The 18,415-nt window shown below is 46.9% G+C and overlaps 1 protein-coding gene across 3 annotated transcripts in view; it reads right to left on the minus strand.

Moving 5' to 3' along the window:
- The window catches only part of ESYT2 (extended synaptotagmin 2), a 212,419-nt gene that overhangs the window by 33,329 nt on the left and 160,675 nt on the right, over positions 1-18,415 (minus strand). Inside the window, exons 14-17 of one of the 3 annotated variants that reach the window (XM_075315454.1) lie at positions 15,946-16,008; positions 10,837-10,881; positions 10,395-10,469; positions 8,012-8,098 (exon numbers count right to left, since the gene is read on the minus strand). In XM_075315454.1, the coding sequence (XP_075171569.1) occupies positions 8,012-8,098; positions 10,395-10,469; positions 10,837-10,881; positions 15,946-16,008 (270 nt within the window). The remainder of the gene's footprint in view (positions 1-8,011; positions 8,099-10,394; positions 10,470-10,836; positions 10,882-15,945; positions 16,009-18,415) is intronic. The other 2 variants (XM_075315455.1, XM_075315456.1) reach the window with 2 other exon arrangements.

Here is an 18,415-nt window from a genome sequence, read left to right on the forward strand (position 1 = left end):
CTGCGACCAATGCTGAACTAAGGCGTTTGCCGCCAGAGCTCGATGATTGTGAAACCGTGCCATGAAGCTGGCACATTGTTGTTGTGCCGTGACGCCATTAGATCGACGTCCGGCCTCTGTCAGCGGCGCCAGATCTCCTGAAACCCGTCCGGGTGAGGAGACCATACTCTTTCGGCCACACCTCAGCGACTTAGGAAGTCAGCTTCCTAGTTTCCACACTTGGGATGTGAATTGTGGATATGGTGGATGCCGTGTCTTCCACCCACATCAGAACCTGCCGGACTTCCTGGAAGGCTTGCCGGTTGCGCGTTCTTCCTTGGTGGTTGATGTATGCCACCGCTGTGGAGCTGTCCGACTGAAGTCGGATATGCTTGCTTTCCAGCCGCTGTTGGAAGGATTGTAGGGCAAGATACACTGCTCTGTGTTCAAGAACATTGATCTGAAGAGTGGACTCTTGCTGAGTCCACGTACCCTGAGCGCTGTAGTGGAGAAAAACTGCTCCCCACCCTGATAGACTCGCGTCTGTCGTAACTATCGCCCAGGACGGGGATAGGAAGGACCTTCTTTTTGACCAAGAGGTGAGAAGAAGCCACCACCGTAGAGATTCCTTGGCCGCCTGAGAAAGAACGACGACTCTGTTGAGGGACGTCGACTCCTCGTCCCATTGGCGGAGAATGTCCCATTGTAGTGGACGCAGTAAAACTGCGCGAAAGGAACTGCCTCCATTGCTACCATCTTACGTAGGAAGTGCATGAGGCGTCTCAATGTGTGCGACTGGTTCTTAAAGAAGAGCTTGCAGCCCGTAGTGAATGCTGTTTGTCTAGCGGCAGCTTCACTATCGCTGAGAGAGTAAGAAACTCTATGCCTAGATATGTTATCGATAGGGTCGGGGTCGGATCTGACTTTAAAAAGTTGATGATCCACCCAAAACTCTAGAGAGTCTCCAGCGCAACGTTCGGGCAGTGTTGGCATGTTTCCTAAGAGAGTGCCTTGACAAGTAGATCGTCTAAATACGGGACCACAGAGTGACCCTGAGAGTGCAGGACTGTGACTACTGCTGCCCTGACCTTGGCGAAGACCAGTTGGACTGTCGCTAGCCGGAAGGTAGAGCTACGAACAGAGGGTGTTCGTCTCCTATAACGAAGCGTAGAAACGCTAGTGCTCTGGATCAATCGGCACGTGTGGATAAGCATCCTTGATGCCTAATGATGCTAGGAAATATCCTTGGGACCTTGAGGCGATGACATGGCGGAGGGATTCCATCCGGAACCGCCTGGTGTCCACGAGCTTGCTGAGCATTTTTAGATCCAGAACGGGACGGAACGGCCCGTTGTTATAGGTACCGCAAAGAATTTGGGGTAAAAACCGTGACCTTGTTCCTGAAGAGGAACGGGGGTCATCACTCTTTCTGCCTATAGAGTGCACCCTGTTTGCAGAAGAGCAGCGGCCCGGCCGGGAGGTGGAGAAATTCTGAAGAATCGAGTTGGAGGACGAGAAGTGAGCTCTATCCTGTACCCGTGAGACAGAATGTCTCACACTCAATGGTCATTGACCTATGGCAGCTAAATATCGCCAATGCGGGAGAGCCTGCTACCGACCGAGGCCGCAAGTCATGAGGAAGCCGCCTTGGAAGCGGGTTTTCAGACTGTCGCTTTTTTGGGCGAGACTGAGCCCGCTAAGAATCTTAGCTCCTCTGATCCTTTTGAGTCCACATTGGACGAGGAAAAATGGGACCTGCCCGAGCCTCGAAAAGGCCGAAAACCCCGACTGCCTCTTGCTCTGTTGGGGTTTGTTGTGTCCGGGCTGAGGAAAGGATGAATCCTTACCCCTGGACTGTTTGATGGTTACATCCAACGCTCACCAAACAGTCGGTCAGCAGAAAAAGGCAACTGGTTAGGCAACCTTTTTTGGAAGCAGAATCTGCCTTCCATTCACTTAACGAGCAGACCAGGCTCTGCTTAAAAACACGGAGCAGCGGAGGCTACCGCCGCACGGTTCGCAGAGTCCAGGACAACCTGAATCGCGTAAGAAACAAATGCAGACATTTGAGAGGTTAAGGATGCCACCTGCGGCACAGATGTACGTGTAACCGTGTCAATCTGTGTAAGACAAGCTGAAATAGCTTGGAGTGCCCCAAGGGAGAGAATGCCGGAGCCAACGGTGCGCCGACAGCCTCATAGATGGCTTTCGACCAGAGATCCATCTGTCTGTCAGTGGCATCTTTGAGTTTGCAGTTCCATCTCCCACTGCAACTATGGATCTAGCTACAAGCCTGGAGATTGGAGGATGCCGCTCGGGACATTGGGTCCAGTCCTTGACCAAGTCAGGGGACAGGGATAACGTGTATCCTAAGCCGTTTGGAGAAGCGCATATCTGGATAAGCGTGGTGTTCCTGGACTGCCTCTCTGAAGGCAGAGTGGTCCAGAAAAATACGTGAAGCTGACTCCTCCACTGGAGGAGCTGTGAGAAATAACCCACATTCTATAGATGGACGCTATAAGATTATTTACTATGGCGTCACAATCAGGTGTATCCAGATTGAGAGCGGTCTCAGGATCAGAATCCTGAGCCGCTACTTCCGCCTCATTACACAGCGAGTCCTTCTGTTAGGACCCTGATGAAACCGAGGCCGCTCATAGCGAGCCCACTTAGGCTGTCTGGGACTGACGTCCGTGCAGAGCCGTGACTCTGGGATGCGTGTGACATTCCCGGAGCTGTTAGTTATTCACACTGAGGGGGGCCATGGATCAATGATTCAACAGTGCCCATATTGAGAGAGACATGTCCGGACTGCTAGGCTTCTAGTATCATAGCCATAGTCTCAGAAAAACTGTCAGTAAATACTGCAGACACCGTCCTCATCCCCTGGCCATTAGTGCATACAATGGGAGTCTATGTACCTGCCGGCCGTATAGCCGTACATGCTGTACCAGCTGTATAGAAAAACATGTGGTTCTGCACATTTGTTTTACACAGAGAATATGCTGATAACTCCTCCGCATAATCCAGGAGGGTATATACAACGTGCGACCAAACAGTGCAATGTATATAGTACAAGCATATCTATAAGTGCACTTCTGCACTAGCGGGGTTAGCACCACAGGTGCTGCTTAACGCCTGTTACAGCGATTGTGTGACTATCAGAATGCCAGGGTCTTCCACACTTGTCTCTGTATCGTACAGAAACTGACACTAATGGCTGCCGGTGTCCTTGTAGAGAAGGAAGCCGTGGGCGTGCCTGAGAAAGTGCGGGAATCCGGATTCACAGTGCACACAGTGAGAGGGGTGGAGTATGCAAAACATACTCCAGCTCTCAGCTCTGCTCTATGCAGCGTCACGCCCCTACCCTGACTGTCAGGGCTGTGGGCGGTAACGAAGGGAGACTAGGCCCAGAAGCCGGGGACTCGAGTTAACAGCGCGGCCGCCGTAAAAGCGCGGGCCGCGCTGAAGTCCCCGGCGCACCACAAGTGCCAGCCGCGCCGCAGTTCCAGCGGCCGGCGCGACTGATTCATAGAAGTGGCCAGCGTCCCGCCCCTCTCCTGACTGGCAGGTCTGGGGGCGGGAACGAACGGAAGCAGGCCGCAAAAAGCCGGGGACTCTAGTTATCAGCGCGGCCGCCGTAAAAGCGCGGGCCGCGCTGAAGTCCCCGGCGCACCACAAGTGCCAGCCGCGCCGCTGCCAGCGGCCGGCGCGACCGATTCCTGGAAGTGGCCAGCGTCCCGCCCCTCTCCTGACTGGCAGGTCTGGGGGCGGGAACGAACGGAAGCAGGCCGCAAAAGCCGGGGACTCTAGTTATCAGCGCGGCCGCCGTAAAAGCGCAGGCCGCGCTGAAGTCCCCGGCGCACTACAAGTGCCAGCCGCGCCGCAGTCCCAGCGGCCGGCGCGACCAATTCCCATAAGTGAGCCTGCTTCAGCAAAGCTGAATGAGGCCATGGCACAGGCGCCGCAGCGCTGATGTCCCCCGGCGCACTACAACACCCAGCATGCTGCGGTGTGAGCGCCAAATGCACGGGGACACAGAGTACCTTGAGGAAGCAGGGCCATGTCCCTGATGTACTCCGCTCCATCCAGCATCTTCTCCAGGGGCTGTAGATGGAGCACGGTCTCAGTGCCTGGAGACCGGTAAATCCCACTTCACCCAGAGCCCTGTAAAAAGGGATGGGGAAGGAATCAGCATGTGGGCTCCTGCCGCCGTACCCGCAATGGGTACCTCAACCTTACAAACACCTCCGACATACAGTGGGGTGAGAAGGGAGCATGCTGGGGACACTATATGTGTCCTCTTTTCTTCCATCCGACATAGTCAGCAGCTGCTGCTGACTAAAAAGTGGAGCTATGCGTGGATGTGTTGCCTCCTTCGCACAAAGCACAAAACTGGTGAGCCAGTGATCCCACTGGGGGTGTATAGCCAGAAGGGGAGGGGCCTTACACTTTTAAGTGTAATACTTTGTGTGGCCTCCAGAGGCAATAGCTATACACCCAATTGTCTGGGTCTCCCAATGGAGCGACAAAGAAAATTTAAAATGTGAGAATGACTGCTAAGGATTATTTGAAGAAGAAAAAAAAAAAAATATATATATATTTTGCTAATGTATTGATCAATTCATTACTGCCCCATTACCACTTCACGGTAATCTCTTATTTATGGGGTCCCTAACCAAATGTTACCTCTCTGTACAGTTAAAACCTGCTTGAATATGGGAAGCCAGTGACCTGGCTATATAGGAAACTGAACAAACATGGCTAAAGGGCGTGACTTGGGTTCTCAGACAGAAAAAACTGCATAATCAAAAAGACAGCTGGAACTCCATTGCATAATATCTCTTCTTTTCAAATAATCCTTAGCAGTCATGCAATGTCACATTTTCAATTTTTTCATATGGCTAATTGTATTTTTCATTCTTTATGTATTATAGAGCAGTTGTGCTTATTCATTTCTCTGAATTTGGTGTGCAGCTTTCACTTTATATAGATTGTGTATTTTTTGGCTAGCAACCTGTTCACATTTGCAATGGTGTTCCAGCAGCCTTTTTGATTGTTAGGCTACTTTCACACTTGCGTTGGACGGGAGCCGTAGCATTGCGATGTGTGACGGATGCAAAGGATGCGTTGCATATAGTGGCACAACGGATGCTACGGATCGTACAAAACAACGGAAAGCTTTTTTTTTTCTTCTTCTTCTTTACAGTTTTACCGGCAGCAGACTATTGTGAACGATCAGCTGAGCGCTCTCACATGCCGGCGGCCGGGCGCTCAGCTGATCGCTGTCACATGCCAATGGCCGGGCGATCAGCTGATCGCTCTCACATGCCGGTGGCCGGGCGATCAGCTGATCGCTCTTACATGCCGGCGGCCGGGCGCTCAGCTGAGCGCTCTCACATGCCGGCGGCCGGGCGCTCAGCTGAGCGCTCTCACATGCCGGCGGCCGGGCGCTCAGCTGAGCGCTCTCACATGCCGGCGGCCGGGCGCTCAGCTGAACTTTCGGCCACCGAGAAACGAAATAAAGTTTCTCTGATAAAAAAAAAATAAAAAAGCATGCGCAGTGAAAAATAAAGGTTTCCGTCGCTCAAAAAAACGCTACATGCAGCGTTCCTTCCACCCGACGCATCAAAATAACGACGCTGCGTCGTCCAGCGGATGCAACGCTGACACTTGCGTTACAGTGCGTCGTCCATACAAGTCTATGGAGAATAGCGCAGTGCGTTAACGGACTGTGCTATTCTCCATAGTGACGGACTCCGCTGAGTGCAAGTGTGAAAGTACCCTTATGCAACTTTTTTCTGTCTGAGAACCCAGTCCCGTCTTTTAGTTTCCTGTTCAGTTTCCTATATAGCCAGGTTCCTGGCTTCCCATGCACACAAGCAGGTTTTAACCGCACATGGAGGTACATTTGGTTAGGGACCCGATAAATAAGATATTACCGTGAATTGGTTATCGGGCAGTAATGAATTCATCAATACATTAGCTAAATATATATTTTTTCAAATAATACTTAGCAGTCATGCAATGTCACATTTTCCAGTAGCCGCTCTATGCATGTCCATTGAGGAATAAAACTCATTATCTCCCAAGTGGTGCTTTTTCAGTATGGCAGCTGGGCACTTTCCTTAAACTAATCACCTGCAGGTAAATGTTATTCAACTAGACAGGTTCCATTTAAGTGAACTGTTGGGCACATTAGCAGCTGTAGACTGCCTCAGATCCTACTGAAGTGTATTGCGGTATTTAATGAGCATGCTCTCATCGAGGCAAAGGCCATTGTGAAGGGAGGCGGAGAAGGTGAGCTTTAACATCACCTGTGGTGAATGGCGGATGCAGTGTCATCTACTGTATATAGAGGTGTCAACAGTAATGGGACAGAATGGAAGGAGGAGATGAGCAACGTTATCATCTATTCTGAATGGTGCATCATGTGCTGTCTACAGTATATAGAGATGTCATTAGTAAATGTACAAGAGGGGGAGGAGTTGAGCTGTGTTACCACCTACTGTGAATGGTATATCATGTGTCATCTACTGTATATAGAGATGTAATCAGTCAATCTACAACAGGGGGAGAAGGTGAGCTGTGTCAACAACTGAATGGTTGATCATGTGTTATGTACTGTATATAGAGATGGAATCAATGTACAGCATGGGGAGAAGGTGAGCTGTGACATCACTTACTGTGAATGTTGGATCATGTGTTATCTACTCTATATAGAGATGTAATCCATTAATGTACAGGAGGGGGAAGAGGTGAGCTGTGACATCACCTATTGTGAATGGTGGATCAAGTGATATTTACTGTCAAATAAAATATGCTATGATAATGAGACTGTTGAATTACTCTTCCTATTCTGTACAGAATATTTTCACATATAAGGAAGGAATACTTTACATTTATCATCTACAGACCTGCGTAGGGACCCAGACCTGCGTAGGGACCCAGACCTGCGTAGGGACCCAGACCTGCAGAGGGACCCAGACCTGCAGAGGGACCCAGACCTGCAGAGGGACCCAGACCTGCAGAGGGACCCACACCTGCAGAGGGACCCACACCTGCAGAGGGACCCACACCTGCAGAGGGACCCACACCTGCAGAGGGACCCACACCTGCAGAGGGACCCACACCTGCAGAGGGACCCACACCTGCAGAGGGACCCACACCTGCAGAGGGACCCACACCTGCAGAGGGACCCACACCTGCAGAGGGACCCACACCTGCAGAGGGACCCACACCTGCAGAGGGACCCACACCTGCAGAGGGACCCACACCTGCAGAGGGACCCACACCTGCAGAGGGACCCACACCTGCATAGGGACCCACACCTGCATAGGGACCCACACCTGCATAGGGACCCACACCTGCATAGGGACCCACACCTGCATAGGGACCCACACCTGCATAGGGACCCACACCTGCATAGGGACCCACACCTGCATAGGGACCCACACCTGCATAGGGACCCACACCTGCATAGGGACCCACACGTGCATAGGGACCCACACCTGCATAGGGACCCACACCTGCATAGGGACCCACACCTGCATAGGGACCAACACCTGCATAGGGACCAACACCTGCATAGGGACCAACACCTGCATAGGGACCAACACCTGCATAGGAACAGGATCTGACCTGCGTAGGACCTGCTATGAAAAATAGTAACGTAGGCGATTCCTCTGTTAATTCTACTGTTGTTTTCTCATTCCATTTTTTTCTTGTCTATTTTCTGCTGCTGTGATACAACAATTTCCCTTGGGATCAATAAAGTGTATTGTAAATACATAAATGAGAAATAACACTAAGAAATGGGCTAATAGAACACACAAAAAAAAATTAATAAAAAAGAATAAATAATACAATAGACAGATGGTGTGAGCAGATTACATATGTAGAAGGTGTGCACGGCCCACGCTTGTTTATGTATTGTCTCCTGCTGACAAGACAACAGGACAGTCAGCAGATCATTGTGTCCTGTATTGTAGGGACAGCCCTGGGGTGCAGAGCATTGTGCAGAATCACCTACCTCCACCTCAAGGTCTTGTCTTTTAGGATTGTGGACAAAGAAAGTAAATGTTTGCTCCCACACGGGCTCAACTGTTTTGTATTTTACCTGGAGATAAAGAATATAAACACTATATACAGTTATAGATATGACATGTATTATTCTTCAAAACAGATATGTGGGAATGGAGCAGCTATAACTTATACATGACCTGTATAATGGCTGTAACTTATACCTCCTGTGTAGGATAATAGGGCATGACTTCTATCTTTGGAGGTCCTTAAAAGGGGTTATTTTTTTTACTACAAGGTGACCCAGAACTAACAGGCAGTTAGTTGCTAACTACCTGTCCATTTAACCCAGACTACTCCTGCCCCCGATTTTGCCGCTTACCTTAACAGAGCAGTCCTTTCTCTTCTGCTCTGTCAACAGGGTGTGACTGCTGAGGCCATACTGATTGACAGCTGGCTACCCGCAGTTAGGTAGCAGGGAGTCGGCTCTCAATAAGCAACACATTAGCATTCACACCCTGTCAAAACAGCAGAGTGAAAACAAAACCGCTGCTCTGGCGACATGACATTAGCAGGAACCGTAAAATCACGAGTAGGAGCCGTCTGTGACTGCTCTATGCTGGGCAAACCATGCCGGTAGTTACCAACTCTCTGCCTGTGAGTTCTGAGGCCCAACGTAAAAAAAAAAAAAAAAAAAAAAAAAAAAAAAAAATCTTGGATCACCCCTTTGAAGGGAATGTGTCAGAATATTTTTGCTATATAATCTAAAGGCAGCATGATATAGGGGCTCAGAACCTGATTCCAGGCATGTGTCACTTACTAGGCTGTATGCTGTGGTTTCACTAAAGTCAGTGTTTTATCAGCAGGGGATTATCACTACAGGACTAGGTGTCTTAGTTTCCTTGTCAACTACTTTATATAAGACCCCCCCACTACTGATTAGCAGCTTTATGTAAATGTACAGTGTACACAGAAACCTGCCAGTCAGTGGTGTAAGCAGGGTTATACAGAGCTCAATATTCTGCGCACAGTTACATCTACATCAGAGAAAACAGTGATTCTATCAAAATGACAGCAAATAATGACCAGTAAGTGACATCGCTGGAATCATGGTCTCAGCCCCTTCATTATGCTGCTCTCAGATTACATAGCAAAAACCTGCAGACAGAACTGCACTATGCCTATCAATGTATTTGTTTTCTTGCAGTGTTTCTTTAAGATATAAATGTATAACCAGAAAATGTCCTATTGGTTAAATCAGGCTTTGGGGTTTGTTTGTTTTTTTTTTGTCTTGAAAGTGAACAGAAAACTATGAAAATCCAATTAGTTTTTGAGAATGGAGGGGAATTTTAAAAAGAGAAATTCCACAGTTGCCTGTTTTAACCAATTTAAGAAGTAGAGACAACCCACAAAAATAAAATTGGATTTAATAATTGGTCATTTTCTGATTCATGAATTTTGAACCTAGAAAAGGTGATATTATACGTGCAACTGAGCTGCTGTAACCGCATACATACGACCATGATGCACCTGTACTTGCAGCAAGTAGATATGCAGCACAGCAATTAAAAGGGCTCTGTCAGCAGATTTCTGCAATGCAACCTGAAGATAGCATGCTGTAAGAGTTAAAACATAGATTTCAGCCCTGCCTCTGTTATCTCACAGTCTTTTTTTGTTTACCTGCAATGTTAGATTAAGCTTCTCATCTTTATCATTAGTGGGTCTCAGCAGTGCTGAGTTGTAGTCCAACTCCGCCCCCTGTGTGATTAGCAGATTCGGTCTATGGAAATGTACACTGAAAGCCTGGTGCGGGCTGGATCAGCTCTCCCAGCACTGCTACATGCAAAATCTAAAATCTTTCACTGTGTCAGAATGGCTGCAGCCAGTAATCTAAGTGATACATCATTGAACTCAGGGCCTCTTTACCTACATCAGGGTTCCCCCAACTCCAGTCCTCGAGGGCTGCCAACAGTGCATGTTTTCAGGATTTCCTTAGCATTGCATGGGTGTTGGAATCATCAACTGTGCAGGTGATTAAATTATCACCTGTGCAATACTAAGGAAATCCTGAAAACATGCACTGTTGGCGGCCCTCGAGGACTGGAGTTGGGGACCCATGGCCTACATCATGCTGCTCTCAGATGAGGTAGCAAAAACCTGCTGACAGATTCCCTTTAATAGTTATAGAACAGTGATAATTGTGGGTGTCTAACTACTGCAAATACGAAGTCTTCTCTACACGGAGAAATTCACATTCAGGGATGAGTGTCCATCCTTCAGTGAAGATTAGGGTGTCCCATGATGTTTTTCTATGCCGTACACCTCGTGATGACCATCGACAAAGCCCTCATTGTCCTCGTGCCATTAATGCAGTCTTCACAGCCCAATCTTACCTTGCTTTCTTGCACATTGTGACCCAGAGAAAACACCACAAAGGGATTAGGTGTGCTGCCCATTTTCTTCCCTGACTGGAAGGGAACCAAAAAGGCAAATATTACACAACTTGGCGTGCCAATGAGTGGATTAATAATCCGCTGGGTACACATTAAACTAGGTTATTGTATAAAACAAAATTTGGCATTACATCTGATAAAATAAATTTTCTTTCATTCCAAATGAGGTTGGTCAAAGAAACACAGATGTAAATGCAATAAAAAAAAATAAAACAGCAAGCCCATGCAGGTTAGCAATGGGGAAGACACCTCTGGAGAACGTATGCAGGAATGTAAATGTACAAAGCTTGAAGCTGCACAATTGTACATTCATTTAAAAGAAATAGCGTAAATGGCGGAGGGGGAAATAAGAGATTGTCAGGAAGCTCCTGGTCTAGCTTACGCTGCTCCGTCCTGGCGAGATCTCTTGATCGTGGGGAAGGATCATCTATGGTAAAGGACACCTGTCACTACACATCGCTGAGAGCCAAGCATGGTCATTGCCCACCTAAGTAATGTCTATGGGCCAGGCCTAACCGGAGGCCTAATGCTCTTCATTTACAATATTCAAAAATAGCAGTTGCGCTCGAGCAACTGCTATTTTTGAATATTGTATATCATGTTCAGTATGCACCAGTTCAGACTATGAGATTAGGAAGTGCCAGCAATTTTTTATAATGGTCTTCATTTGGCGTAATGCACATCACTTCAGTAGCAAAGGGTTCTGTTTAAGGACCTTAAAAAGGAACCTGTCACCAGATTTGGCGACTATAAGCTGCGGCCATCACCAGTGAGCTCTTATATACAGCGTTCAGTATATAAGAGACAAGGCCGCACTGTAGAATGTAAAAAACACTCTTATTATACTCACCTAGGGGGCGGTCCGGTCCAATGAGTGTCGCCGCTCTCCGTTCCAATGAGGGTCGCCGCTCTCCGTTCCAATGAGGGTCGCCGCTCTCCGTTCCAATGAGGGTCGCCGCTCTCCGTTCCAATGAGGGTCGCCGCTCTCCGTTCCAATGAGGGTCGCCGCTCTCCGTTCCAATGAGGGTCGCCGCTCTCCGTTCCAATGAGGGTCGCCGCTCTCCGTTCCAATGAGGGTCGCCGCTCTCCGTTCCAATGAGGGTCGCCGCTCTCCGTTCCAATGAGGGTCGCCGCTCTCCGTTCCAATGAGGGTCGCCGCTCTCCGTTCCAATGAGGGTCGCCACTCTCCGTTCCAATGAGGGTCGCCACTCTCCGTTCCAATGAGGGTCGCCACTCTCCGTTCCAATGAGGGTCGCCACTCTCCGTTCCAATGAGTGTCGCCACTCTCCGTTCCAATGAGTGTCGCCACTCTCCGTTCCAATGAGTGTCGCCACTCTCCGTTCCAATGAGTGTCGCCACTCTCCGTTCCAATGAGTGTCGCCACTCTCCGTTCCAATGAGTGTCGCCACTCTCCGTTCCAATGAGTGTCGCCACTCTCCGTTCCAATGAGTGTCGCCACTCTCCGTTCCAATGAGTGTCGCCACTCTCCGTTCCAATGAGTGTCGCCACTCTCCGTTCCAATGAGTGTCGCCACTCTCCGTTCCAATGAGTGTCGCCACTCTCCGTTCCAATGAGTGTCGCCACTCTCCGTTCCAATGAGTGTCGCCACTCTCCGTTCCAATGAGTGTCGCCACTCTCCGTTCCAATGAGTGTCGCCACTCTCCGTTCCAATGAGTGTCGCCACTCTCCGTTCCAATGAGTGTCGCCACTCTCCGTTCCAATGAGTGTCGCCACTCTCCGTTCCAATGAGTGTCGCCACTCTCCGTTCCAATGAGTGTCGCCACTCTCCGTTCCAATGAGTGTCGCCGCTCTCCAGTCCATCGCCTCCTCTCGTGTACTTTGATCTGACCTCAGCAGGGCAGATAAAAGTGCGCAAGACCGCAATGTCAGCCTGTGTGGATAAGGTAGACGCTTCATCCATACTGGGCTGGGTAGAGAGAGGACGGAGATTGCAGCAGAGAGGAGGCACCGGACATCGGACTACCCCTTAGGTGAGTATTACAAAAGTGTTTTTTACATTCTACAGAGCGGTCTGGGCTCTTATATACTGTATTCTAGAATACTGTATATAAGACCCCAGTGGTGGTGGCCGCAGGTTATAGTCACCAAATCTGGTGACAGGTTCCCTTTAAGGCTGTGTGCACACAGTGCGTTTTTGACGCAGATTTGGTACAGATTGTGGCACAAATCCCAGCAAAGTCAATGAGAATTCTGAAGTGATGTGTGCACGTTGCTTATTTTTTTTCCTTGCAGATTTGGTGCAGAAATTTTCTCTATCAAATCTGCACCTTCTGGCAGAAAAATGCGCCAAAAACCCCCCAAAAAACGCATGTGGTTTTGGTGCATTTTTTTTACATGCATTTTTTTTTTTATGGTCAATGGCTGGAAGGGCTAAAAATGCAGTGTAAAATCGCTCCAAACAACTGACACGTTGCAGATTATTTTCTGCACCGAATCTGCAAAGAAAAAAAAAAAGCAATGTGCACACAGCATTTCAGAATTCTCATACACTTTGCTGGCATCAGGATAAACATGTAGATTTTGGTGCAGATTTCACAAAAAAAAAAAAAGAAAAATGCATGAAAAAACGCATTGTGCGCACATAGCCAAAATAATCTGCAGAATGTCATTTGTTGGTGCATTTTTTACTGCGTTTTTTAACCCTTACAGCCATTGACTCCATTAAGAAAAATGCATGGCACCAAAAAAAGCACCAAAAAAATCATGCTTTTTATGGGGTGTTTTTCTCCCAGAAGGTGCAGATTTGATGCAGATAATTTCTGCACCAAATACTCAAATACTCAGTGTGCACACATAGCCTTATAAGAAACTTCTGACGTGACACATCAATGGAGGCTGTCACCACCACTAATTTCCAGGACCTAGGAGCCCCAGTGCTCTATAAACGGCCCCCAAAGTTTTGGTTACTGGAAATCGTACACTACATGCTGCCGTACTATAGCTCCAATGTGACATATGGGGTCTGTAAGGGTTTCATGCGGTTTTGGATGCATAAATGTGCTACATGCTGTGCTACTCCTGTGTAATCACCATTTTCATCTGCAGGTATGTGCAGAGCCTGAGTAAACCACAGCTCATCTATAGGGCTATTCATAAGTTAAAGGAGACATTTCTAATGAAATCTATCAGCAGCTCCAAAAATTTGAGCTCCTATTTTTCTTTGATATCAGTGGGGAATCAAGATTATACGTGTAATGTCATAGCACTACTATAAGACTGTCAGGTTTGTTTTTTATTAACTCTTTAAACAGGACCTGCCACTTGGCATAAAAATTTATTTTTTTACCGGCTGTAAATGTCGCTGTTCTCCCGAATCCGGCGTTGTTTTTCTTGTGTCTTTGCGGCTCACTGTTCCTGAGATACGGCCTTCCTCTTCCTTGTATGTAAATCTGAGAGAGGTAGTAGAACGGGGCTTTAAAGAACCGCGCCAAGGATCCCAGATGTAATCTTGAATTTTTTCAAGATTACATCTGGGATCCTTGGCGCGGTTCTTTAAAGCCCCGTTCTACTACCTCTCTCTGTTATCAGCTACTTGGGGTACTGCTGCCTTGATCCATACACATGCTGCTACAGGAGTTGTGCCTGTCACAACCCTGATTGGTGAGTAGGATTACTCTTCTTTCACCCCCTGTTTGTCAGGGTAAGACCCTATTGCGCTTTCATTTCCACAGGTTCTTCTTTTGCTTGTATGTAAATCTAACCTTAATAGCCAAGTGGGTGTGGTCATCAATTCTTATCTGGAAGTTTTTAGCATACACTGCCCAAATAGATAAGAATAGAATTATGTACGGGGAACAGGCAGCCATATCTCAGGAACAGAGGCGCAGGAGTAAGAGAAAAACAACGTCATATTCAGGAGAACAGCGCCATCTTCACTAGAAAAAAAAATAAAATAATAATTTATTGCAAATGACAAGTCCTTTTTAAAGGGAACCTGTCAGGTGCAATATGCACCCAGAACCACCAGCAGTTCTGGGTGCATATTACTAATCCCTGCCTAACTGTCCCTGTATACACTAGCATACCGTATGCTGATGAGTGAGGACAGTAGCCCCAAGGGTGTTGCTTCCCTTGGCTAGTCGCCCACATTACCATATTAATACACCCCTATGGGCGTGCTAACATGCTAATGAATGTGCAGCATCAGAGGATCATCTCACTTGCCTCTCTGCTGCCATCGTGTCCGACGCTGGATGTCGGCTCAGTGCGCATGACCCTGGAGTTTCGGTCATGCGCACTATGAAGCCAGGTATACGCGTCCTGGCTTCAAACTGAAGTAGTGCGCATGACCGAAACTCTGGGGTCATGCGCACTGAGCTGAAATCCAGCATCAAGGGCGATGGCAGCGGAGAGGTGAGAGAGATCATCCTCTAACGTCGCCCACAGGGGCGCACTAACATGATAATGAGGGCGACTAGCTAGGGGTGCAACACCCTTGGGGCTACTGTCCTCACTCATTAACATACAATAGAAGATTTCTTTATCTATGCTAGTGTATACAGGGACGGTTAGGTAGGGATTAGCAATATACACCCAGAACTGCTCGTGGCTCTAGGTGCATATTACACCTGACAGGTTCCCTTTAAGAACAGCAGTATGTTTACCATTAGCTTCTCAAACTTTGTAGAATAATGATGTGTTTTGTGTAGTGTGAAAAAAGTAATTTACATCGGTATATTAACACCAATATAAGGTGTAAATATATGTTATATATAAATATAACACTAGAAGTCCCAGGAATTTCGAGCTCCATAGGGTTTCAATGGCAGAAATGTCAAATGACCCCTCTCTGGGACTTCTAGTGTTAAGGAATTTGTAATGTAATAAAAGGAGTTGTCAAGGATTAGGAAAACATGGCTTCCCCCTCAAGTTAGCTAACATAAGCACATTGCCCAACTTACTCTCAAATCTTGACTAGGAAGTTGCATAGATCAAACCCCTGCAGCCCCTTAGCAGGTCAGAGATTGGGGTGATCTTAGGGGATCTAAGGGCAAAAATCCAAACTGTGGTTGCTCTCTGGCCTTTGTTGCTTGCAGGGTATATCCTCATCCTCATGTATGCAGAATATCTGATGCATGCCTATATCGTGAGCACTGTCCATGCGGTCATATACGTGTATATAGGTGCTGTTATTACCGTTCATGGGCAAAGCTCTAAGCAGGTTAATAAAAGCATGGAGTACCTATCACCAACCCATGGGGCGGCAGCTGCTGGGTACAATGACCAGTGTCCAGTCTATCACGCAGAAGGGTCCGATAATCCGATTACTATATGTAGCAGCCGCTGGAACCGCAGCGCCCTATGATTTGGTTCAGCACCTGATCCACTGTGGGTGGGTGATATCTGACACTCGTGCCCACTTGCCTGTGACCTTACGGGAAAGACTGTGCTGGTCTTATACATAGATTACTCTCTAGTGTATGGATTTATCCTTTAAAAAGGTCCAAAGGGTTTAATTGGATTGTTTTACCTTTTTAGCTTTCTCAACAGCAGACTTCTTCATGCCATCCTGGTTAAGCTCTAATGGATTATTCTTATAACAGGGAGAAATGAACACACTCAGGGTTAATAAACCAAGCTATGGAGGATGCTCGAGCAGGTTAACCACAGGACGACACTGGACACGGAAAACAAACTCACTGAGGAAGGTACATATCGACACAAGACAACACTGACAATAGGAGAGAGAGGATCCAAAAGCTGCAAAGGAAAGACACAATCGTATCCTCTGTTCAGACTATGGAGGGGCGCAACAGAAAAACAATTAACACACAAGCAAATTTTACATGGTAAGAGGAATAGACAAGACGACGCCGGAGCCCAGCTATCAGCCAAAATCACTAATTGTTTAAATCAGGTTTTTACGTTGCATATACTTAAAAAAACAAAAAAAAAACAAAAAACCATTGACAATTTTTTTTTTTTAATTAAATATCACAATCTTTACAAAAAACAAAATTTGTAATCTTGCAATTTTCTCACTGGCTACTAGGGCATTTTTAGACTTAGGCCTAAGACACGGCATAAAAATCGGAGCGAGTGGAGTGTGATAAAACATTGCATTCCACTCGGACCAATATTAGCTTGTGTGTCAGCGCACATAAGCGATTATTTTCTCAGCCCTAATCAGACCGAGAAAACAATCACAGCATGCTGCAACTGTAATGTGATCCTTGTTTCTCTCGCACCCATTCAAGTGAATCGGGCAAGAGAAAAATCGCACTGCACTCGCGGAACACTGGTGTACGGCGAGTGCAGAACGAGAATGGCAATAGCCGGCTACGGAGGAGAGAGTGAGATAAATCCCTCCCTCCCCTCCTCAGCGCCGGCCCGCCCCTCCTCAGCTGTGGTCCGATCGCATGATCGGACCTCAGTTGCAATGACACTCGCATGACACTCGTCTCCTGCTGTGCTGCCAGAGTGAGCAGAGGGTCATGCGAGGATCACATTAGTCCCCTGTGTGGCCCCAGCCTTATGCTTTAAGTGTTTTCAACAGGTTCCTTATCATCAAAGACAGGATTACAATGACCTTTATATACAGCTGATACACAGGATCTACCAATCACAATAGGTGTTATCACAGCCAATGCTGCTCCTCCTCCTTTCTGTGAGAGAATACAATCAATTTTGTTCTTATAGAAACTTGTTTTATAAATGAATATCATAGGGTTCAGCTAACACTAATGGGCAGGGAAGTTTCACATTTTTACACACACCCCTGCGGCTCTTATTGGTGCATAGTTCAGGGGAGTTATTTCTTTGTTTGGGATACTATATAAACTGGTCACATGATGTAATATAGCAGAAATTTCAGTACACCAAGAAGCGTGTTTGCTACAATGATTTCCCAAGCGCTTGTAAAACAAATCTTATTAATTTGGAATTCCAATGGCAGAGGAGGAGTGTATTTTGCTCACACTTCAAAAATCACCTTTCCACACAATCCATTGCTTTAATACAAAATAAAGGGTTGAAGTCTGACCATTGTGCCTATGTACATGTGTTGTTTCCTGAAACAATAGGAAGTTAAGTGTCTAAAAAAAAAAGCCCCAGGTGCCAATGAGAAAAATGCGAGATTACTAATTTTTAATAGACGTTGTGATATTGGAAAAAAAAAAATTATATATACATACAGTATATATAACACTAAAATCTGATCTATACAATGGGTCACTTTCTTATGATAGATAAAAGAAAATAAAGCAACTCAACCTGAACTATTTAGTCATTTGTTTGTAGTAAGGGTATGTTAACATGGGACAGATAAGAAGCAACATTTAGGCTATGTGCGCACAGTGCGTTTTTCGCGGCGTTTTTGCGCGTTTTTCGGGTGCGTTTTTGGCCTCAAAACTGCAGGACTTTGCTTCCCCAGCAAAGTCTATGAGTTTTCATTTTTGCTGTCCGCACACATCTGGATCTGGTTTTTTTACCTGCGTTTTTGAGTTTAAAAAAAAAAAAAATGGACGTCAGTTCTTTCCTGCGTTTTTCTGCGTTTTCCCCCCATGCAATGCATTGGAAAAACGCAGCAAAACGCAGCCAAAAACGCACCAAATCGCGGCAAAAACGCATGCATTTTTTGATGCGTTTTTTCGACGCAGGTGCGTTTTTAGCGGCCAAAAACGCACAAAAACGCAGCGTCAAAAAGACGCAGTGTGCGAACCTAGCCTTATAGGTGTAAGATGCTCTGCAGTATGGATGAGCTCCTACACAATCTCATTCATGCGCTACAAAAGAAAATCTGCAGCAAAAAGTTTCGGCATTGTAGGTTTGAAATGCAAATGATGTTAAAGAAGTTCTCTGTGCATATGATATCGATGATTAACCCTAACATAAGTGATCAATATGAGGTCAGTGGGGTCCAATACCTGCCAACCCCAACGATCTGGTATTGAGGGTCCATCATAAAGTTAGGTCTTCAATGTCCTACACCAGGAGAATCC

This window comes from Anomaloglossus baeobatrachus, chromosome 6 (genome assembly GCF_048569485.1).
Source record: "Anomaloglossus baeobatrachus isolate aAnoBae1 chromosome 6, aAnoBae1.hap1, whole genome shotgun sequence".
Lineage (NCBI taxonomy): Eukaryota > Metazoa > Chordata > Amphibia > Anura > Aromobatidae > Anomaloglossus > Anomaloglossus baeobatrachus.